The following is a 23,924-nucleotide window of genomic DNA, read 5'->3' on the forward strand; positions in this document are numbered from 1 at the left end:
ACATGTCTCAAAGAGTGGTTCCCCACCACAGGCAGTAGACATGGCCGTAGCGGCCGTAACCCCCTGGGCGCTGACCAGCAAGGAACACCTCATATTTGCCTTAACCTTCCATGTTCGTGGGCTAGCGAAATAGCATGGGAGGTGCTAGTATTGAATTAGCAGAACGGAACAATCCTTTTGGTTTATATTTAATAAGAACATCATTATTCTGAAAAAGGGAAAAGGAGAAAAAACATACAGTACATATTTATTGTTTTCAGTGGATGATACAAGGTCGTAAAGCATGGTTGTTTTTAGCATTAAACCGGCTGAGGATTTGACGTGCCCATAATTTTCTGTCTCATTTTTGGAGATCCCTCTCATTCCCCGAGCGCAAAGGCAGCGGCATCGAGGGTCCTAGAGAGGCTGTTGCTGGACTTGAAGGTGACCTTCTCCAGCGAGGCCTCTGGGATGTACATCTCAATGATGCTAATCCAGAGCATCAGCTCCTTAACCTTGATGCCAGTGATCTTCGACAGCTTGCCCTTCTGGACGAACGCCGTGACCTCGGTGGCGTACGACACCGTCTTCTTGACCTTCTTGAAGGTGTGCTCCACCTTCTTCCTCTGCACCAGCCAAATGAAGCCTGAGTCGCGGTTGTATCCAAACTCCTGGATGTCCTCCAGTGGAAGGAGGCCATTGGGGACGCCGAGCTGCTCCAGCAGCTCCACAGACTTCTTCCTGCACGTGGCGTCTCCGGTGATGATCTCTGCACCCGCACGGTGGCACTCGATGGCCTGGGACGCCATTGTTTCTTTGCTATCTGCTTTTACAAATGGAGCTGTGAGTAGCGACCAGGAATATGTAGTTGCAAAATGTAGCTGGCAGCTATTAATAGTGATGAAGTGGTTTTGTGTGAAGGGAGATGGAGCAGCAGCGCAAATATATAGGCACGCAGCTTGTACAGACACAGAAGCAGTGTAAGACGACGTGCACTGTTGTGACGATATTCAATTCCTTCCCACATCCAGCTGCAATAAATCAATACTCATGTAATTAACGAGATAGGATTGTCGAGTATCTCAATCAGCTAATAAATTATCCACTGAACTTTTAAGATTATATTCCCTCCATATAGGATTTAGATGTCATTTTATACAAGATTTGGGTTAAACATTGGGAATATAAATCATTAATAACTTTTAAGTTGAGTTTACAAATGTGAAAATTATATGAATAGATTTGTCTTAAAAAATATTTTCATAAAAGTATACATATATTTTTTCTTAAATATTTTTATAAAAATAAGAGGTTAAAGTTGTGTTTTGGAGACAATGTTGCTTTCCTAAATGACTTCTAAGTCCTACATAGAGGGACTATTTCATAAAAATATTGACAAGACTCAAGGCAGGATCATGGGTTGATTAACTAGTCATAGATAATTAGTTTGTCAGGAAGGTTCCATCCCTCTGATGCATCTTATAATCAATGCACGGGACTGATTAAAAACTAATGCCGATATGATGGGGAGCTCATGGTGTGTTTAGTACATTATTATACCGATCGGGTCGTTGTCAGCAAGATAGAGGCATTTATTGCGATCAGCTAGAAATATAGATAAATAAAGTTATTTCATTTGACAAAAAGATATAGTAGCTGTTATAATAAAAGTACGCATATCGGCATCCGGCCGGCCACTATCTTGGAACTACTCTATCTATGCCTGAAAGCTAACTCCTAGAGTTGTCCTAATAAGTTAAACTTTTAACCGAATTTCTAGAAAAAACGTTAAGATTTATAGTACCAAATTAATATTATTAGAATATATTTTAATAAGATACTCAATTTACGTCATTGATATTGATACTCTTTTCTATAAAGCTGATCAAACTTAAAAAAGTTTTACTAGTGCGGATTGAAGGATTGAAGCTTTGAGGAAGAGGAAGTATCTTTATTGTAAGGTAAGGTTGCACATAAATTATGGTTTTATGATTAATGATTTCAAAATTTGTATATTTTTTGAATTTCTCAAATAACCTCAGACGGAAAAACAATCAAATGCAAAGTTATAGATCTCAACGAGATATAAATCTTAGTAGTTAAAACTTTTTCCATTTGAATCCTTTTAGGTATATAAATCAAAATTTCAAAAATCTGGGGAAGTGAATAATAAAGGAATATTTCTGCTGTTTAGTCACAGGTGTCTTTGGGTTGTAGTGGTAAGGCATGCAACGTGTGAGCTTTGAGGTGCCGATGGCATCGATATCTTGTGAAAAACTAAAAGGAAATGCTCAAAACCTTGTGTGAGCCTCCTAGGATAATTTTTTTTGCTATTTTTTGAGGCCGATTTGCAATTTTAAAAAATTATTTATAGTGCCTATGGCTGTTTTGTTACGATAATTACCAGTGAAAATATTTGTAGTGGTGGTTCTCTAGAAGATGCCTGTGTGAAATTTGCGATTTCCAATGGCATTTCACAATGCTGGTCGGTATGAATAAAGCCAGTGAAAATATGTTTAGAACTGGCAGTACTAATGTTTTGTGTACAAGTGTAACTCGCTCCACAGTTGTTGCCATATCAGCAGTGGCACAACCATCGTCACTGCCACCATCTTTTTTACAGAAAAGATTTTCCTCTCATTATTATGCAATTAATTAGAGCTTATTTAGCTGGTTCCATATCTACCTCAATTCCCGTGTGTTGTAGTAGATTGGTGTAGAAGTTGATTTTCTACCTCAATCCACCCCAATATAGGTGGATTGAGATGCATAGGAGTGCAGCCAAACAAAGCTTGAATCGTTTAAGATTTACATATATCACTGGAAGTTCAAAACATATATATTGTTGTAGGTGTGTGCCCGCCAAGTCTAAATTACAACTCATCCACATTAATCTCCTGTAACGAAATCATATGAAACATTCCTAGCAGAAAGACTCATCATCACTACGTTAGATGTGGACAAAGGAGACACCCCATTTATTATTGACATATATTATAGACGCGACTGTAATGTATGAGTAGAGACACTTGTTTATGGAACATGTCTCAAATTTAGTATGTGCCTTGACGTTCCATGTCTGTGGGCTAGCGAAGTAGCGTGGGAGGTGCTAATATTGAATTAGCAGAGCCAAACACAATCCTTTTACAGTTTATATTCAATAAAGAACATCATTATTCAGAGAAAATGGTAAAGGAGAAAAAACATACAGAGCCAACAATAAAATCAAATATACAGATTTATTGTTTTCAAAAGATCATATATGGAGCATGGTTGTTTTTAACATTAAACTGGCTGAGGATTTGACGTGCCCATAATTTTCTGTCTCATTTGGTGATCCCTCATTCCCCAAAAGCAAAGGCTGGCATTGAAGGTCCTGGAGAGGCCGTTGCTGGACTTGAAGGTGACCTTCTCTGGTGAGGCCTCTGGGACGTAAACCTCATTGATGCTAATCCAGAGCATCATTGCGTTGGTCTTTATGCCAGTGATATTCCTCAGCTTTCCATTATCGACGAATGCCGTGACCTCGGCATGATTTTCTTGAAGGTGTGCTCAATATTCTTTGCCTGCACCAGCCGAAGGAAGCCCGAGTCACGGTTGTACCTGAACTCCTGGATGTCCTCCAGTGGAAGGAGGCCCATGGGGAGGCCGAGCTCCTCCAGCAGCTTCACAGACATGTTCCTGCATGTGGCGTCTCCGGTGAAGACCTCTGCACCCGCATGGTGGCACTCAAGGGCCTGGAACGCCATGGTTTACGCGATCTGTCCTCACCAGTCCCCTGGAACGCCATTTGTAGAAGCAAAGATAGCAAAGAAACAATGGCGTCCCAGGCCCTTGAGTGCCACCATGCGGGTGCAGAGGTCTTCACCGGAGACGCGACATGCAGGAAGATGTCTGTGAAGCTGCTGGAGGAGCTCGGCCTCCCCATGGGCCTCCTTCCACTGGAGGACATCCAGGAGTTCGGGTACAACCGTGACTCGGGCTTCCTTCGCCTGGTGCAGGCAAAGAATATTGAGCACACCTTCAAGAAAATCATGCAGAAGGTGTCGTACGACGCCGAGGTCACGGCATTCGTCGATAATGGCAAGCTGAGGAATATCACTGGCATCAAGACCAACGCAATGATGCTCTGGATTAGCATCAATGAGGTTTACGTCCCAGAGGCCTCACCAGAGAAGGTCACCTTCAAGTCCAGCAACGGCCTCTCCAGGACCTTCAATGCCAGCCTTTGCTCTTGGGGAATGAGGGATCACCAAATGAGACAGAAAATTATGGGCACGTCAAATTCTCAGCCGGTTTAATGTTAAAAACAACCATGCTCCACAATCTTATATATGATCCTTTGAAAACAATAAATCTGTATATTTGATTATATTGTTGGCTCTGTATCTTTTTTATCCTTTAGCCTTTCTCGGAATAATAATGATATTCTTTATTGAATATAAACGGTAAAAGGATTGTGTTTTTTAGCTTCTGAGAGAGCTTGTATTATGTTCTTTCTTCTCTTTCTGTAACTATCTGTAAACCTTTTGTTTTGCTTTAATTTATCTTCAGTAGGGGTAAAAAACCCCTCCTGTGTTCTTTTCAAAAAAAAAAAAGGATTGTGTTTGGCTCTGCTAATTCAATATTAGCACCTCCCATGCTACTTCGCTAGCCGCCCACAGACATGGAACGTCAAGGCACATACATTTGAAACATGTTCCATAAACAAGTGTTTCTACTCATGCATTACAGTCGCGTCTATAATACATATCAATATTAAATGGGGTGTCTCCTTGTCCACATCTCTGACGTAGTGATGATGAGCCTTTCTGCTAGGAATGCTTCATATGAGTTCGTTACAGGAGACTAATGTGGATGAGTTTTAATTTAGCCTTGGCGGGCACAGACCTACAAATATATATGTTTTGAACTTCCAGTGATATATGTAAATCTTAAAGGATTCAAGCTTTGTTTGGGTGCACTCCTACGCATCTCTGTCCATATGTATTGGGGTGGACTGAGCTAGAAAATCAATTAATTTCTACACCAATCTACTTCAACAAAGGTGAATTGAAGTAGATATGAAAGCAGCTAAAAAAAGCTCTAATTGCATAATAATGAGAGGAAAATCTTTTCTCTAGAAAAGATGGTGGTGGTGGTGGTGACCATGGTGGTGGTCGTTGACATCTATAACTTTGCATTTGATCGTTTTCCCATCTGAGGTTATTTGTGAAATTCAAAAATATATGAATTTTGAAATCATTAATCATAAAACCATAATTTCTGTGCCCTAAATGATTTAAAAAATGAAAAGGATGTAGATCTTTTCGAATCCCTACAACTTCCGTTCAGAACATTTCTCCATACGAGATCATTTGATAAATTCAAAAGGTTAATTACAAATTATTTATAGTGGCGCTAGGTTAAGAAAACAGCTAGTATAAATATATTTTTAATGATTGATTTGTTAAGGCTACTGCCAGTAGAAATCAGATATTCTACTGGCTATAGACTTAAGAAAACAGCAAGTAAAAATGAATTTTTACACTACTGGTTGCCTTGGACCCACAATTTTATTTCTACTAGAGTCTATACATTATCAACCACCATTAAAAAATAGCAACCAATACCATCAGCGAAAATCAATTGTGTACTAAGCTAGTTTGAGCAAATGGATCTGCTGCAGCATGACGCGCCATCTAATCTAACAATTACTAAACGTGGAGGCAGGATACTTTTGCATCGCATGAGGAGATACCTGCACCTTACAATAAAGATAGTTCCGAGAGAGTGGCTGGCCAGATGCCGATATGCGCTTTATTATATCTTTTTTGTCATATGAAATACGGAGTAGCTTTATTTATCTATATGTCTAGCTGATGGCAATAAATGCCTCTATCTTCCTGACAACGATCCGATCGGTATAATAATAATAATGTAGTTAATTAAACACACCATGAGCTTCCCATCATATCGGCATTAGTTTTTAGTCACAGTTCCGTGAATTGATTATAAGATGCATCGGAGGGATAGAACCTTCCTGGGCAATTCTTTCTGACTACGTACATGAGTAGTTAATCAACCCATGATCCTGCCTTGAATCTTGTTAAATTTTTTTTGATGAAAATAGAATCTTGTCAATTACATGAGTATTAAAAGTTCAGTGGATAATTTATTAGATGATTGAGATACTCGACAATCCTATCTAGTTGCCATAAATTAATTTACCATTTATTGTATATCTATAGTTGTATTATTTTTTTTTTGAGGGAAAAGACCGTGGGAAGATCCCCACGGTGCAAACTTTTATAAAACCAAATAAACAAAGGAGTACAGAAGGACACTTACAACTGAGCGAGAGAGGAGGAAACAAAGCGGAACCGAAAGCAGAAAACAAATAGTTGTATTATATTATTCTTGGCATAGGTTACATATATTTTAATATATATTTTTAAATGAATTATCAATAGACTTAGTTTGTTAGGAGAACATTCTTTATAACGATTAAGTGTGTGTCTATATATCTATAACTCTTATAAAACTAAACCCCACTAGATGAATTCTCTCTTTATGCAATGTGTCCACATCATTCCCCACTAAGTCCATATCATCCCATATTAATTACAAAAAATGACCATATCATCTATATCATGTGAAATACTTTAAATCTTTAATCTATTAACATACAAGTCATGTACATACGCTATTTGTTTCATCACCAATTAATTTCTCTACAATGTAACCAAATATTAGTTTTTGTTCTATTAGCTTAGCAATTTTTTTTACTAGATCTAATACAATAAAATACATACTAGTCAAATTCATATATATACATACATAATACACCAATTAATTCTTCTATAATGTAACCAAATATTAGTTTTTATTCTATTAGCTTAGTAATTTTATTACTAGATATAATACAATAAAATATATGCAAATCAAATTTATATTTATACATACATAATAGACTGAATACCATATAGTAATGCTATGCATATAGTGATTTATTTTTAAGAAAATCCCGCAGCAACGCGCGGGGAATTCACCTAGTATATATAATTCCTTTCTACATGTGCATATAGTTACTCTCATCTTGAATAAACCACATTGTGTATGTGTTCATACTTGTTTATTGGTTTAAGTATATACTAATATTAAAATACTCTAGATCTTACCACGTGAAAATTTTTCAAAGAAATCTATATTTTTTCATATATTACTAAAATACCACTATTGTAGTATATATAATAAGTCTAACCACATAGTCCCGTGTACCCGCGGATGCCCGATCCTCTGGGCGTGGATACGAGCATGAATCTATGCCGCAGGCACGGGCATGGCCGCATGGGTAAAGAGTTACGCCCAACGGAAAAACCTATACGGGTAAGAAAATACCATGCCCACACCCGTAAACCCGCAAACCCACAATGACATGTGGGGCCAGAACAAAAGAGGTATATAATCTTCCTTCACATCCTAGGATTTCATTCATCCCACGCTACTCCCTATCTCACGCCGCCACCAGGGCTGTATCCGGCACTCCACCAACGAGATACGTTCGAGCAGCCGCTCCTCTTCCTCTCGAGTCTCGACCTCTCCCATCTCCACGACTCCGCCTCCTCCCTCCGGCTTCCGCGACCGCGCCGCCCTCCAACTTCTCCTCTCCTCTACGGCTGGCGAGATCTAGAGCTCCGCTCCTCCATGATTGGAGCTTCTGCACCTTGCCGCCGACAAGATCCATGACAGCTTCTGTAGCTCGTCGTCGCCCTCCCCATGTTGGATTACGAGGCAGGTAGGCTCCATCCCCTCTCGCCTGCCATCCCAGCTACCGTCCATCGAGCCGCCCTACCCTGTAGTTGTGTCCTCGCCATCACCAGTCTCCTCCAGATCTGGCGAGCACACGGACATGCCTGCAGGCAAGGCATGCCCGTGGATAGCGGGCGCGGGCACGAAATTTTGGTCACGGGCGCGGGCACGCGACACTGCTATCCGCGTGGATTTTCCATCTTTATACTTAATATATATATCACCCTAAATGGTATAGTATGATCATATAAAGAGACAAAATTTTTCGTCCAGCCCATTCTAATCTGGCCTAACACCGCCGTGCCACTTGCTTGCTTTCAGCCCACTAGCAGCCCACTCGTTCACGTCGATCGACTTCTCTCATCACGACACTCTCATCTCCCTAGGTTGCCGCCGCTTCCGTGTCCCGCACCGCGGCTCCTAGCGCAGCGCCGCCGCTACTCCGCGCCAATGCTCATCCAGTCCGTGCGCAGTGCCGCCGTTCCTCCCGTCTGCATGCAGGGCCGAGGCCGCCACTCCTCACGTCCACACACAGGGCCGAGGAGGTCGAAGTGATGGCGCGAAGGCAGAACCACCGGCCGGTCGGAGCTACCGGATGCGGACCTCCATCCGGTGACCCTACCATCGTTTGGGCCGGGCTCCGATGCAGGCATCCAGCACTGGTACGGAAGTTTGTCGGCGTTGCGAAGAGGGAGGGAGATGCCGTGGGAAGCGACGGAGATTGCACGTGCCACTTTGCTCGGGGAGTTGCTGGAATAATGCTGGTGTATGCGCTGGTTTCCTACAGCAGCGTAGGTGCTGCTCCAAAGACAGCCAGGTACAAGCATAGCGAGTCGGAATAAGAATCCAGTTGAACCAAGACATCAGCTTGGATAGGGACTCCAATTCAGACCGGGAAAAATCCATGATAAGTTCTACATGAACTCCAAGTTCGATAGAGATCTCGGTTGAAAAAGGTGCCAATGCGTAGGTTTCTAATCCTGATGATATCGCCGAGCTAAACAATCCTTATCTTGCCGAACAGAAGTACAGAAGTTCCTCATCTCGCTTGAGCAAGCAAGGTTTGAATCTTGAAGTTGCTATTTCTTCCTCTTCACTGACTCTGCAGCCACACTATTTTTGAGGATGCTACTCCAGAACTGGCCGGTAGAGAAGACTGGGTAGAGATTTCTTCTTGGATGGTGATTTTTATCTAAAGTGAGATCCCATGCTTGTATAATCGAAAATTTTGGATGAGATCCCTCAGAATGGAGCAATAGTTCCACTGAATAAAAAAAAAGGTCTGTCCAGTTTCTGTTTATCCTTTTACCTTCAATAATGTTAACCAATTCCAATAGGTTGTTTGTTTAATTTCCAGTTTCTATTCTTTTGCAGTGATTGTGAATACATCTTTGGAGGATTTATACACGAATCCGGACTTACTACTGTGTTTCAAAGGTAAAGTATTTTATTAACATATGCGTTTACTCATGTAATGCTATGCTCCCTTCATTATCTGAAAAAAAAGGATTCATACAAAGGCCATTATGCTTTTTTTAAAAAAAAAAATCAGGGGGTGACTGATTAGACCACCATGCTTTTGGAACAGTTAACACTCACTATATTTATTAGTTTGTCTTTGTATTGTGCAAAAGCTTAATGGTTTATCAAGTTTCCAATGAACTGGTAAAACCAGAGAATTTGGTCATCTCAGAATAAGACAGGCATTCATTGCAGAAATAACAGACGCTATGGTTAGTGACAAAGCTTAGGTGAGATCTTTCCAGCAATCTCATCTTCTAACGATCTGGCCAAAACAAATCTGAACGTACTACACCATGGTGTATGTCTACATGTTTTTGAAAAATATAAATTTGACCATGGATTAGTATCACGGTTGTGGAACTACTAATACAATTAAGATATTTTTTTTTCTTTTTAAATTCCAATGGCCCCCTTGTGCTGTAGATTAGGAAGATCAGTGTAAATTGATATTGAAACTAGAAAGGAATTTGTGAAGACTGGCTTTTACTCCATTTGGCTTGAAGGTGAAAGGTTGTTGAGCCGGTTTGCTGCTGCACAATTAATGGGATAAAGATCAGTGGCGTCCTTTCATGGAGCCATTGTGGTTCACCAAATCCTATTCCTATGTATTGTCTTCACTACCGCAGAGCTCAACGTATTCTTCCTCAAGTTCTGTCGATGCATCCCTCCAAGGAATGTACGTAGTGGTGTTGGTGGACCTCCTTGCCGCTGTGTAGGGACAAATGTGGTGATCGATCGGTGTCGAATGAGATGGAAGCACTGTTTTTGGGCTGGCATGGTGTCGACATGTCATGCATGCATGTGACATGATCGGCACGGCAGCGACCTCCTGCATGCATGCAGTGGCTTCATGCATGGTGCTTGGATGTGATGGTTTTGGAGATGGGCTCTTTCAGGCGAATACCATGATCGACACTAAGTCGTGGCCGATAATGCTGACGTTTTGGCACTACTACACTGGTTAGACGCATTTATCCCTATACAGCGGCAAGGAGCTCCATTGCCCTTCTAGTGGTTCCTTTGAAAAATCTTGATTCTCTATTTGGCGTTGGTGGCATTTGTGAATGTCATTTCCATCCTTGGGAGGCATCGCTATAGGCGGCCACTATATGTCCCTCACACTACTAGGTATGTGAACATACATGATGAACAACTGTTGTTACTCTAAAAGCAATATTCATCATAATGAACATTTTTGTGACGTATTAGTGACCAAATTCAATTTGTCAAAAACAGAGCGTCACATTGGTTGCGCTGTGATGAACCCGAGGTATGGGTCATAGAAGTGCAAAAAATTAACTATCACAGAACTATTTTGCAACACGAAGTAGTTGAGCTATTGCCTTATCTGATGTGCGACATACAGCAGCTGCACCGCCGGCTGTGGTGGTAATGCCAAACAAATTCAACAATATTAATGATCTGTTTGTTGGACATTAATTTTCAAAATTTTCATCAAGGAGGCCAAAAGTTTATCGGTCCTTCACTAACACACAGGTCTGCATTGGGAGTAGCTAATTAAAATTAAATTTTGGACAGGTATTGATTCAAGTTCTTATAATTAACTGCGAGCGTATATTTGTTCAATGCAGCTGGGATGCAGAGAGAAATGGTCAAGTTTGCAGTTCAGCACACCGGACTAGAAAGCACACTACAATAATGGTCAAATTCAACTGATATTGCAAGAAAAGTCAGAGACTGCACGTCGTCTTGGGCTGCTTCTCTGTACCACCTGCTTTGCCTGCCTATATATGCGCTGTTCTTCCATCTCCCATCGCACCAACAATTCATCACTCTCACAAGCAACCAGCTACAGTTTACAAAAGTACAGTCTATTATTTATTTCCGCTACTCACAGCTCCATTTGTAAACCATGGCGTCGTCCCAGGCCATCGAAAGCCACCGTGCCGGTGCAGCGGTCGTCACTGGAGATGCCGCATGCAGGAACAAATCTGTTGAGATGCTAGAGGAGCTCGGCCTCCCAAAGGGCCTGCTTCCTATGGAGGACATCCAGGAGTTTGGGTACAACCGCGACACGGGGTTCATGTGGCTGCTGCAGCGGAAGAAGAAGGTCGAGCACACCTTCAAGAAGATCAAGCAGACGGTGTCGTATGCCACCGAGGTCACGGCGTTTGTCGATAAGGGCAAGCTGAGCAAGATCACTGGTGTCAAGACCAAGGAGCTGATGCTCTGGCTTAGCGTTGTTGAGGTGTATGTCCCAGAGGCCTTGCCAGAGAAGGTCACCTTCAAGACTGGCACCGGCCTCTCCGACAGCTTCGATGGCGCTGCCTTTGCGCTTGGGGAATAAGCCAATAGGCGAGAATATGATGGGCATGCGAAAACCTCAGTATTCTTACTGCTAAAAATACATACTGCATGAGCTCTGTGTTTTCAAAACTAAAAATCTGTATAAATGATTGTTTGACTCATATTTTGTATTCCCTTTACCCTTCTTAGAAATGAATAAAGGATATGTTCTTTCTTAATTTATAAAACAAAAAAGGTTTGTCTGTTCATACAATTGTTTTGCATGACAATTTCAAGTATCAGCCTGCGGATGACAGAGACCAAACCGTGAGTCGCTCCTCTGTCGAAAGCAAACTCTGCACAGGGTCCCAATTTTTCTGGTAGAATTATGCAGAGCTTGGGACAACTACAAGAGGCGCTTTGATCTATTGAGCACCACAATTAAAAATTTTGAACTACTGGTCTTCTTCATGATTTACAGTCAGCCTTACAGCATTGCATCTCCTAGAATATGCCCTCAATTTCCACCCGAGTCCTGCCAACCGTTGGTTAAGAGCACCCTTCTCACTCATATCTGCAACTACAAGGATGAAAAAGTCGGCACCAAAAGAAGAATCTTCTTGTCACATTCATAAAACGGATCGGAACAAATTGTCAGCTTGAGCCTTATGCTTCACCAGTGACAATGGGTGACACTTGAATAGAGGATATCCCTCAAGGTACAGAAGTTGAAATGACCTCCTCACACAAAGCTTTTTCGGAATATAAAGTAAAAGAGGCCATTTTTTTTATATTCAACTCAGAGACCTGATGGATTCGTAAAAAAAAACAAATCAGGTTTTTTAGAACATAATAGAAGAGAATTTGATGGCTCTATTCGAGGAATTCCTTAGAGGATCCCACTTGCACATGTTAAATTTTGGAACTATAAATCTGACTACCAAAAGTAGTGACGCCAAACAAATGCAACGATATAAACCAATCCGAGTATGGACATTAATTTCCGAAATTCGCATCAAAGTGGCCACTGATAGGATGACAATAGTAGCCCAGAAAGTTGTCCACTCTTCCCAAACAAAGGTCTGCATTCGGAGCAGCTAACTAACATTTAGACAAGTATTGATTAATTTCCTTATAATTAACTGCTGCTGGGACGTGAAGAGAAATGATCAATTTTTCAGTTCAGCACGCCGGACTAGAAAACATCAAAGCACACCACAATGGTTCTTGTCAAATTCAACAAGCCCTTTGCCAGCAGAGTCAAACAAGACTGCACCTGCACGTCGTCTTGCACTGCTTCTCTGTACAAGCTGCCTGCCTATACATGCGATGTTTTTTTTTTGGTTCCTATATATTTTTTAGATAATGGATATAAAATCCGGCCTCTACATCCGAGGATGTACACTATATATGTGATGTTGTTCCATCTCCCATGACACAAAACACTTCATCACAAACAAAAGCAATCAGCTACAGTTTACAAGTACAGTCTCTTTCGTGCCGCTACTCAGAGCTCCATTTGTAGACCTGGGCGTCGCAGTCCATCGAAAGCTACCGTGCTGGCGCAGTGGTCATCACGGAGACGCCGTATACCGGAAGATGTCCGTTGAGCTGCTGGAGGAGCTCGGCCACCAGGGCCTGCTTCCTGTGGAGGTAATCCAGGAGTTTAGATACAACTCACTACTAGAAAAACTAGGTCTTTTGTCCACAGAGGCATTGCCGAGTGTCAAATGTCAGAAACTCGGCAAAGTTTCTCTTTGCCAAGTGCCGCACTCGGCAAAGGATGTTTTGCTGAGTGTCAGGCGCTCGGTAAAGATCAGCACTCGGTAAAGGTAATCTGTGCCGCGATTAGGGCCTCTAGCCTAGTGGTTAGAGCATCTGAGTAGCACCAGCAGACCTAGGTTCGACTCCCCGTAGGAGCGAATTTAAACAGATCTCCATTATCAAAAAATAAAACAAAATAGGTTAAGGTTTTCCTTACTAACTTCGGTCAAAAAAGGTAATCTGTGCTGAGTGTTAGGCACTCGGCAAAGCCCAACCCTCGTCAAACATGACCATAGGTGACGGCCGTCAGTTTTTTTGAGTGTCCGTCGTCTAGCACTCGGCAGAGAATTTTTTTTTGAATAATTTCTTTACCGAGTGTCCTATCCTCGGCACTCGACAAAAATTTTATTTTTTAATAAATGCTTTGCCGAGTGTCTCATTTCTGGCACTCGGCAAAGACTTTTATTTTTTTAATAATTTCTTTGCCGAGTGCCCTGTTTCTGGCACTTGGCAAAGACTTTATTTTTTTTAATCATTTCTTTGTCGAGTGCCCTGTCCTTAGCACTCGGTAAAGATTTTTATTTTTTTTTTAAAAGTTGCCGAGTGCCCTCTCCTGGCACTGAGTAACTCTTTGCCGAGTGCCACAGCAAAGATTTTACTTTTTTTTTTATTTTTTGGGCCAAATTTTTCTGTAGCCCTACTACAATACCTGCAACTACATATTCAAATTTGGTGCACTTTTGTAACTTTTTTCTAAATTTCTTGAATTATTTTCATTTCATTGAATTATTTTGAAAAATACAAATTTGAAATACACCTGGATCGAATAATGAAATCTAGAGATTTAAAAATAATATTATAGTTAGTTAGTGTCGTGTTTAGGAAACATGAGGAGAAACTTGCGGACAAAGTATTTTTGATTCTATAAAATTCAAACAAATTATGAAAATGATGAAAATTTAAGAAACATTGTTATATTGTATGTGGAGGCTATGATAAAAGTTTGAGAAGGTTCGGTACACGTTGTCACATACGATGCTTAGAAACCACAACATCTCCCACACATCTCGCATGTGATCACATATTTGATGTGTAGGTTTCTAAGCATCATACGTGTGTGAATCATTCCTAGTTTTTTTACCACATCCTACACATGTGATCTCGTGATGTCTCCATAAGTTTTATGATTTTCGGACTTCATTTGAATTTTATATAATTAAATAGCTAATGGCCCGCAAGTTTGGGGTCATGTTTTTTCCCAAGATGTTCAAAATTTCTTGGGCCGGTGTTCCTGGATAGGGCTTCAAAGTACTCTAAGTAATGCGAATATCATTTTTTAAATTGTTAAATTTCATTACACTTACATTTTCTGAAAAATACAATTAAATAAAATAAATTAAATGAATATAGCAAAAAGATCGAGAAACATGTCGAATTTGAACATGCACTGCAAAATGCTATGTAAAGCCAGCAGAAAAAAAATTGGTGGCAAAAAAACTTTGTCGAGTGCCAGCTTTCGGCACTCGGCAAAGCCTGGGTGCCCAACTTACGGCACTTGGCAAAGAATTTTGTTATTTTTCTTTAAGATATTTTTTAAAAAAAAGGTTTTGCCTAGTGGCTCCGATCTAGCACTCGGCAAAGAATTCTTTTATAAAGATCTGGCACTAACAAAATTTTCTGCCGAGTGCCCACACTCGGAGGCACTTAAGGCCCGCCAGCAGCAAAACGCCGCCAGTCAGAGCACGCACAGCCCTGCCCTGCATGCACAGCCAGCAGCCCAGGTCCGCCCGTGCGCCAGCGGTCGTGCCATTGCCCCGGCCGGCCAAGCCGCGCGCCGGTGGCCGTGCCACCGCCCCAACCGGCCAAGCCCCCACCCCGGCAGCTGCGTCACCGCCCCGGCCAGCCACGCCCATGCCCTCACTAGGCCCATGCCTCGGCAGCCACGCCCGTGCTTGAAGCCCCACCATGGAGCCCCGGCCCCAGCCATGCTCGCGCCCATGCCGCCCCTCCCTTCGCAACCCCATCTCGCACAGCCCGCCCTGTGGCCGGTCTCGTGCCCGGCCAGCCCCTCCCCACGCAGCCCCACACCGGTCGTCGTGGCCCCGCGCCCACCGCACTAGGCCGGCCACCCTACGTGGCCACGCCGCCCCTGCTCGCTTTGTTTTCCTCGTCGTCGGACGAGGTTCATGAGGTATGGCTAACCGACATGATAGTAGTTGTAGTAGTAGTAGTTGTTGTGGTAATACTATATCTATGGTTGCCAGCTATTGTGCCGTTCATACATATATGATTATCGACCATCGTGGTGTTGTTTCTTGAAGGTTTGGTAACCTTACCGTGTAGGGAAGGTGCTGCCAAAATTTTAAGTTCTTACTATGATGTTCCTTTTTTACAGGAGAAGACTCGTTGGAGGCGACCCCTATTGTCTTCTTGTCTTCTTCGCCGTTACGGATCTGCCTGCACCGCGTCGCCTCGCCACTGCACCGACTCACCCGGCCATGCTAACATGACTCCATCGTCACCCTAGTTATAACTCTTGTGTAAACCAGTTAGACGTCTCTCATTCGAAAGAGATACGATTAAAAGTACGCAAATCTTTGCATACGTATAATGGTATGTGTTTCGGATTGTCCACGTTATCTGGACAGGCCGCTGATGCGTAGGTGAGTTAGTTTGCGTGGTCTACTCTGATCCGAGATAGAGTTTCGACATCACCTCTGTGTTGTTCTCCGGATACACACTCTCCCTGGCAGGACGTGTATCTAGAGAACAGTAAGGAGGTGCTACCAAAATTCTATCTTGGCTCAGAGCAGATCATGAAAACTAACCTCTCCTACACATCAGCGGGTGGGATTAGGACCTATCCTCATCTATTAGATAGTAGGAATACCTTGTAGATGCAATTGATGGTTACATTACTCGACGATATATATGTTAGAGGATGGATGACCATTGGTGGATGTACACGGGATACTAAGTCAGATTGATTTCAACAATGAATGGGTGCAGAAGACTGAAGCTTTTTTCAAAGAGTTTTCAAAAAAATCTTTGTCGAGTCCCTGTGAGAGGCACTCGGCAAAGTTTTTTTTTTTAAAAAAAAAATCTTTGTCAAGTGCCCTATGAGAGGCACTCGGTAAAGTCACGGCTAACGGCAGGACCGTCATAACGGTGTTTTTTCTTTGCCAAGTGCCGCGGCAGCACTCGCAAAAGTCTTTGCCGAGTGCCCGACAAAAAGCACTCGGCAAAGAGGCCTTTGCCGATAATGTTTTTGCTAAGTGGTCTTTGCCGAGTGCGGCACTTAGCAAATCCTTTGCCATTGCAATTAGGCCTTTGCCGAGCGAGTGCCTGGGGCACTAGGCAAGTAGTGACTGTGACACGGGGTTCATGTGGCTGGTGTGGGTAAAGAAGAAGGTGGAATACTAAACCCCTGTTATATGAAGTCACTGTGGTAATTAATCATGATCTATCACAATACTACTACACTAGCTCCCATGTCTCTGAAATGGTTAAAATGGCCATGGTCAAAACAATATCAGTAGATTTATCTAGCAAGGGAGCAAGCGCGCGCTGGATACAATTATTACAACATTTATTTGGATATATGACATTGATAACCTCTACTTGCTAGCTAGTCTGAAAAAAAGAAATGCAGATAACATCAACTCCCCCAACAATGCACACTAGAGATAATAGTACGTACGTTTACATATCTAGTTGCCTTTCCAAGACGACAGTGGAGGCGTCTCTGAATCTCTCCAGGTGTTAAAGAAGGTGCCATCGTAGCGTTCACCTTGGACATCATCCATGGCGGCATAGGACTCGAGCTCGGCCATCTCCTCCAACGTGAGACTCACTGACAGTGCTCCCAGGTTCTGGTTCAGGTTGGCGATCTTTGTGGTTCCTGGTATGGGGCAGACGTCGCTCCCCTGGTGGTGAACCCAAGCCAGCGCGAGCTGCGATGGTGTGCATCCTTTTCTTGCAGCCACCTGGCTCACGCGCTCAAATATCAGCGCGTTCTTCTCCATGTTCTCAGGCTGAAACCTTGGCATATTCTGAAAGAAGAGAACGGCATTAAACAATAGTGACTATAATTAAGAGTAACGTACACAATGAAGCTATAATACACACACATATAGACAGACAGACAAACAAATAGATAGACAGATCGATAGATAGATAGATTGGTCAATCATGGATAGGTCACCTTGCGGAAATCGTCATTTGGCAGGTCAGTGACAAGTTTAGCTCCGCTGGAGAAGAATCCTCTGCCCAGCGGACTGTATGCTACAATCCCAATTCCAAGTTCTCTGCAGAAAATTGCCAGAAAAAGAGCTCCATATTAGTTCCTCCTTATCCGTCCCGAACAAACAGTGTTAGTAGTATGTCCATTTCGACGTAGAAAACAGTGTGTGTGTGTGTGTATATATGCACCTGCAAGTTGGGATTATATCTTGTTCAGCATCTCTTGTCCAGAGAGACCACTCTAGTTGGACGGCGGTGATCGGATGGACTGCGTGGGCTCTTCTGATCGTGGACGCCGACGCTTCGGACAGCCCGATGTACTTGATCTTGCCTTCCTCAACCAGCTTCTTCAGCTCACCAACGGTGACCTCGACGGGCACCGTCGTGTCGATGCGGTGCTGGTAGTAGAGGTCGATGCAGTCGACGCCGAGCCGCCGGAGGCTACCCTCGCACGCCGCCCGAAGATATGCCGGGTCGCCTCTGACTCCCCTGATGTCAGGCGTGATGCCGAACTTGGTGGCCACCTGCACCTTCTTCTTCTCCGGCGTGCCATGGAGTGCCTTGCCGATGAGGACCTCGTTGGTGTGAGGGCCGTAGGCGTCGGAGGTGTCGAGGAAGGTGACCCCGGACGCGACGGCGTGGCGGAGCAGCGCCACCATGTCGGCCTCGGGCTTGCGCTCGCCGTACGCCGCCGACATGCCCATGCAGCCCAGGCCCTGCGCCGAGACCTCCAGCCCCTGCGAGCCCAGCTTCATCGTGCGCGGCCGCGGTGGCAGAATAGACGCCGGATCAGCTGCTGCGGCCATTGCTAATTTGCTGGACTGGATGGACTATGCTGAGAGCCTGAGATGCTTGCTAACGATCGCTGTTGGTAGTGCGGTTGTTGTCGCGTGCACGGCTATTTGTAACTTGCAGTAGAACCCTGCAGCTGCCGTCACGGAGTGTGTCAGTACGTGTCAGAAACCGTTGGTCCAAAAGGCAGCTGGCCTCATTGGTTAATTAGGTCATGGCAGTCAGTATAACTGCAAAAGTTCTCCAGGATTAAGGCCTGGTTTAGTTTTTAAAAAAAATTCAAGATTCCCTATCATATAAAATCTTTGAATGTATGCACGAAACATTAAATATAAACGAAATAAAAACTAATTGCACAATTTATCTGTAATTTGTGAGACAAATCTTTTAAACCTAATTAAACAATAATTTTCAAATACAAATGAAAGTGTTACACCAAAGCCAAAAATTTCTGCGAACTAAACAAAGCCTAAAAAAGACTACACACGAACTAATGACTTCTACAAATGGTCAAATTTAATTGGTACACATGAGAGAATTTTCTAGTACGACTTTTACAAATGGTCCGATTTGATTTACAAAGGTCAGAGTATTTTCAGGGGTACTATGTAATGTGGCCCACCGTCTCCAGAAATTATTTCTATAATCCAAAATTTAAAATCCGGCAGCAAAAATAGCAAATTTTGACGGTAGTGGTATATACCTTCGTGGGGCGCTAGTAATCCCCATTTCTATATCTCTCACTACCGAAAATATTGTTTTTGCCGAGTGCTAAATTGTTTACCGAGTGCAATATTTCGGGCACTCGTTAAACAAGCACTTTGTCGAGTAGAAAAAAACAAATGGCACTTGACAAAGAGCGTGTTTGCCGAGTATTTTTTTTTTTGCATTTGGCAAAGAGCTTGTTTGCTGAGTTTTGTTTTACACTTGGCAAAGAGCTTGTTTGGCTAGTTTTTTTTTTTGCACTCGGCGAATAGCTGCTTTGCCGAGTCTTTTTTTCACTCAGCAAAGAGCGGCTTTAAAGCATATTTTGAAGCAGTAAATTAATTCAAATAAAAAAATTCTACTACAAACTTGTATAGCTTTTGAAGATCTACAATGTTTATTTTGGTCATTTCTTCATTCGACAAAGCGATACTAACATTGTTCACAAAATCTACTTCTCTCTCGTAAGTTTTATGAAACTACAAGAGAGATATATAAGATTTATAAAACTTTGTAGATCTTTAGAAGTTATAGAATTTTATAGTTGACAATTATTTTATTTGAGTTCATCTTGTCAAGACTACGTTTAAATTTTTAAATTTGAATTTTTGAAATGACCTTGGATGGAAAAACAACCTAAATAAAAATTGTAGATATTAAAAAGTTATGAAATATTATAGTTGACAATTTTTTTATTTGGGTTCATCTTATCATGCAAAACTATGTTTGAATTTAAAAATTTAAAAATTCAAATTTTTAAATGACCTCAGATGGAAAAGAACCTACATAAAAATTATAGATCTAAAAAAATTAAAAATTTATAGTTTACAACTTTTTTTATTTGAAAACATCTTGCCATGCAAAACTACGTTTGAATTTCTTAAATTTAAAATTTAAATTCTATAAATACCTCGGATGGAGAAACTTCCTAAATAAAAATTATAGATCTCGAAAAGTTTGAAACTTTGTAGTTGATAAAAATTTAAATTCAATTATGGACTCAAACAATAAATTTACACTTGATTTGTTATAAATATAGAGACAAGTGATAGTATGGTGCAGTGGTTAGAGAGAGACGCGCGAGAGGGAGGTTCTGGGTTCAAATGTTTTTGGCACTCGGCAAAGCAGCCGAATCCGGTAGTGTCTATCTATATTGTATCTGTATTTGTATATCTATATCTGTATTTGTATCTATATCTATATGGAAATTTGATGAAACATGCATATGTTTGGTTGGAACCATGTGCCTGAAAAAGCTAATAAATAGATAAAACTAGAAGAATACTTCGCATGTTGTTGCGGGGAATTGCAGATTAGTGGAATACGAGGCATGATGATATGGACAAACAAAATACTTATGTGTCTTGCTGACTAGCTTGGATATTAAAATTATATGAGCTAGTAGATTTTAATTATGTATGATATTGCATTGCCAGTTATATAGCTTTCATGTCGAGAGAGATAAATGACTTACTAACGTGAACATTATAATGGGCTAGTGAATTTTTAATTGTGTGTGATGGTAGGATTGCCAAGTTAGACAGCTTGCATGATGAAAGAAATATGTAGTGGAGTTTTGATTTATAAGAGTATAAGATAAGATAAAATAAGCATTTTTTTTCGGTCGTTGCAACGCATGGTATATTGGAAACCAGCTATCCAAACTTAATTACGCACGAACTGACTGTTGTGCGCACAGTATGGTGTTTCGCTGTCTCTAAAGCTGCATCCACTGATCCAGTGGCCGAGGTACGGCTGTCCGGTTGAGTTTCATCGATGCCCATAATTCAGAGCATGTTCTTGTAAGGAGCTATAAGCCTGACTAGTTTCTGGTATTGATGCTCATGCGAGAACCCAGAAACTTACATCACCTCCAAAAGATAATTTTGTAATGCAAGATGTCATCAATATTTCGCATGCCAACAAGTTACAACTCCCTTTGATACAAATACAATACATCGTAGAGAAGTCTGAATGTTTTTTTTTTCATTTGATTTCAGAGATCCAAAGCATCAGTTGGTAATCTCTGGCTTCCCAACTAGCTATATTGACTGGGTCGTGGTGTGCTCTGTGCTGACTTTTTATGTCCTTTGCACATCAGAACTAGTTCTGCTGCATATCTTTGACTTCGTCATCAGCGATTATCTTACTCAGAGTATCCATGCTACTAACACAGTCACAGCCTCACAGGTCATGTGGCTAACTCCAGAAAACCTTCAGACTTCTATCTTTGCCTCCAATTCCTAAAGTTTTATAAAAACAAGAACCTCTAGTCATCTGCACGAACACATTACCAGATTACAATCACTTCTCTAGCAAAGCTCCAATGGCATCACAGATTGAGAGCCACCGCTCCGGCGCAGAGGTCGTCACCGTTAACGCCATCTGCAGGAAGAAGTCTGTGGAACTGCTAGAGGAGCTGGGCCTCCCCAAGGGCCTGCAGCCTGCTGCCTATGGAGGACATCCAGGAATTCGGGTACAACCGTGACACGGGTTTCATTCATGTGGCTAGTGGATCAAGCAGACGGTGTCGTATGCCACTGAGGTGACAGCCTTTGCTGAGAAGGGAAAGGTGAGGAAGATCACTTGTGTGAAGACCAAAGAACTCATGTTGTGGCTTACCGTTATCGAGGTCTACGTCCCTGAGGCCTCACCGGAGAAGGTCACCTTCAAGACCGGCACCGGCCTCTCTGATAGCTTTGATGCCACTGCTTTTGCACTGGGACATACAATCAATCACCAGATTAACTTGAAATATGCCGAGCGTGTAATCTCAGCATATGTATCATCGTGACATCGTCTTGGTTTTGCAAACAAACATGTATGGCGTATCAACGGAGTTTCTACTTTGAAGTGTTTTACAATTTGATTTTGAATTTTTGATACAAAGTTGAGTAAACTGTGGCGATGGAACTGAAGTTGATCCTCTGCGGGAGGCGGAGGAGGATCTCTTCCACGAGCTCGTCCATCAGTGCCGGCGGCCGGCAAGGTCGTCCCGGTGGCAGTGGCGGCGTGGCGCTGCCATGCTGCTCGGCGCTGGCCGCCGATCGCTGCTAGGGCGAGGGATTATTATGGAAAGGGACGATCTGATCTGATGGGAATACGAATCTAGTCTGAACGCGATCTAAGGATTCACTGAACGCGATTTTGAATTGGTGAACTTTATTATGGATATGGCACAGAAATTCTATATACGACGATGGCACTATAGGAATTCAGTGAACCAACATAGGAGTGCACTGAATTATATATATCGAATCGAATTTCAAAATACTCCACGTTTCCGACTAACACGATGCATCATCATACATGTTCGTGTTATACAAAACAAAATATAAATATAATCGAAAATACAAACTTACTTGAACTTGAACTGAGATTACAGGGATCAACCAGCATATCTATATGTTTCATTCAAGCTAATTAACCAAATCAATTTGGTTATTGCATTGTTTGATTATTACTCTCCGAGAGCAAAGGCAGCGCCGTCGAATGTGTCCGAGAGGCCAGTGCCAGTCTTGAAGGTGACCTTCTCCAGACAGGCCTCAGGAACATACACCTCAACAACACTGAGCCAGAGCATCAGTTCCTTGGTCTTGACGCCGGTGATGTTCCTCAGCTTGCCCTTCTCGACGAACGCCGTGACTTCAGCGGCATATGACACAGTCTGCTTGATCTTCTTGAATGTGTGCTCCACCTTTTTCTTCCTCTGCACCAGCCACATGAATCCTGTCTTTCGGTTGTACCCGAACTCCTGGATGTCCTCCATTGGAAGCAGGCCCTTAGGGAGGCCGAGCTCCTCCAGCAGCTCCACGGATTTCTTCCTGCATGCGGCATCCCCGGTGACAACATCTGCACCGGCGCGATGGCTCTCGATGGCCTGGGACGCCATGGTTTACAAATGGAGCTGTGAGTATACGTAGCGGCAAGAAATCAAGAGACTGTAGCTGTATACTGTAGCTGGTTGCTCTTGAGAGTGATGAAGTGTTTGTGTGATGGGAGATGGAGCAACAGCACATATATAGCCATATAGGCAGGCAGCTTGAACAGACTGAGAAGCATTGCCAGACAACGTACATGCAGTCTTGTTTGACTTGGTTGGCAAAAGGATGGTTTTTTTGAAGCAGGTTGGCAAAGGGCGTTGAACTTGACGAGGACCCATGGTGTGCTTTCAGGTTTGGCGTGCTGAACTACGAACTTGACCGTTTCTCTACGTATTTAGCTACATGTAAATTAGTTTAAACTCTAGACGAGTAGCTAAGTTGGTACCTCATGTTTTGACACCATTTCATTTCTCTCAATTAGTTGTTATTATTTTTTTTTCAAGCATTATAATTTTTATTTAAATTTATCCTTGTGTCGGTTTAACTTAAAACAGGGTCCACATCATCACTACTCTAAATTCCCAATTAGTGTGCCGGTTCACTATAAGCACTACCGGTTTTTCCTTGATGGTTTTCATTTTTTCTATCAGTTTCATTTTAACCACCAGAAATTTGATTTAGTCCTGTTGGTTGTTGAAAACCCACAGGAGTAGGTCTGCGCATTCCACTCGGCTCTTGAAAACTCATAGGAAATGTAAAGACCGTCAGGAATGCACCAATGACTCCTGACAGTCAATCCAAACCGATAGGATTTCTGGTCACGCACGAGTCGCGCGCGAAAAACTTCAGGATGCGCCCACGACCCACTGCTCCTCTACACGGCCAGGCAGAAATGCGCCTACTTACAGTATTGTGGGTCCCATCTTGAGACAAATAAAATCGTGAAACCCTAGTCACGCCTGCCCCATTCCATCCTCCCCGTCTGCTGCCGTTGGGGTCCTCCCACGCCTACCACTGCCTCCCCGACGCCAGCGTTGCCGCCCCAAAAGGGCTCCC

General features: G+C 42.5%; 5 protein-coding genes and 2 pseudogenes across 6 annotated transcripts; 3 read left to right on the forward strand and 4 right to left on the reverse strand.

The window, feature by feature from the left end:
* LOC8054541 lies at positions 151 to 908 on the reverse strand. The gene has a single exon (XM_002461301.2). The coding sequence runs from the start codon at positions 786 to 788 to the stop codon at positions 360 to 362; it is 429 nt and encodes a 142-aa protein (XP_002461346.1). The 5' UTR covers positions 789 to 908; the 3' UTR covers positions 151 to 359.
* On the reverse strand, positions 3,265 to 3,728 carry LOC8054542 (annotated as a pseudogene).
* Positions 3,782 to 4,280, forward strand: LOC110432316. The gene has a single exon (XM_021452451.1). The coding sequence runs from the start codon at positions 3,798 to 3,800 to the stop codon at positions 4,278 to 4,280; it is 483 nt and encodes a 160-aa protein (XP_021308126.1). The 5' UTR covers positions 3,782 to 3,797.
* Positions 7,480 to 11,796, forward strand: LOC8054543. Of its 2 annotated transcripts, none has more exons than XM_021452923.1 (3): positions 7,480 to 9,050; positions 9,145 to 10,791; positions 10,887 to 11,796. In XM_021452923.1, exon 3 carries the CDS (start codon positions 11,168 to 11,170, stop codon positions 11,600 to 11,602), a length of 435 nt encoding a protein of 144 aa, XP_021308598.1. In that variant the 5' UTR covers positions 7,480 to 9,050; positions 9,145 to 10,791; positions 10,887 to 11,167; the 3' UTR covers positions 11,603 to 11,796. The 2 variants fall into 2 exon arrangements, with proteins under 2 accessions (XP_021308598.1, XP_021308597.1); XM_021452922.1 differs by having other exon boundaries at positions 9,145 to 9,207.
* On the reverse strand, positions 16,829 to 18,407 carry LOC8084255 (probable aldo-keto reductase 3). The gene is made up of 3 exons (XM_021454498.1): positions 17,737 to 18,407; positions 17,510 to 17,612; positions 16,829 to 17,357 (listed from the first exon to the last, which is right to left on the reverse strand). Exons 1-3 carry the CDS (start codon positions 18,351 to 18,353, stop codon positions 17,016 to 17,018), a joined length of 1,062 nt encoding a protein of 353 aa, XP_021310173.1. The 5' UTR covers positions 18,354 to 18,407; the 3' UTR covers positions 16,829 to 17,015.
* On the forward strand, positions 21,371 to 21,838 carry LOC8054544 (annotated as a pseudogene).
* LOC8084256 lies at positions 22,308 to 23,032 on the reverse strand. The gene has a single exon (XM_002461304.2). It carries the CDS (start codon positions 22,934 to 22,936, stop codon positions 22,505 to 22,507), a length of 432 nt encoding a protein of 143 aa, XP_002461349.1. The 5' UTR covers positions 22,937 to 23,032; the 3' UTR covers positions 22,308 to 22,504.

The sequence above is a fragment of the Sorghum bicolor genome, chromosome 2 (genome assembly GCF_000003195.3).
Source record: "Sorghum bicolor cultivar BTx623 chromosome 2, Sorghum_bicolor_NCBIv3, whole genome shotgun sequence".
Classification (NCBI taxonomy): Eukaryota; Viridiplantae; Streptophyta; class Magnoliopsida; order Poales; family Poaceae; genus Sorghum; species Sorghum bicolor.

Coding starts and splice junctions, on each gene's coding strand:
- LOC8084256 (XM_002461304.2), bottom strand. CDS start 22,936: ATGGCGTCCCAGGCCATCGAGAGCCATCGCGCCGGTGCAGATGTTGTC.
- LOC8054541 (XM_002461301.2), bottom strand. CDS start 788: ATGGCGTCCCAGGCCATCGAGTGCCACCGTGCGGGTGCAGAGATCATC.
- LOC8084255 (XM_021454498.1), bottom strand. CDS start 18,353: ATGGCCGCAGCAGCTGATCCGGCGTCTATTCTGCCACCGCGGCCGCGC. Junction 17,613..17,736: donor GATATAATCCCAACTTGCAG/GTGCATATATAC, acceptor AATTTTCTGCAG/AGAACTTGGAATTGGGATTG. Junction 17,358..17,509: donor CAAATGACGATTTCCGCAAG/GTGACCTATCCA, acceptor CTCTTCTTTCAG/AATATGCCAAGGTTTCAGCC.
- LOC110432316 (XM_021452451.1), top strand. CDS start 3,798: ATGGCGTCCCAGGCCCTTGAGTGCCACCATGCGGGTGCAGAGGTCTTC.
- LOC8054543 (XM_021452923.1), top strand. CDS start 11,168: ATGGCGTCGTCCCAGGCCATCGAAAGCCACCGTGCCGGTGCAGCGGTC.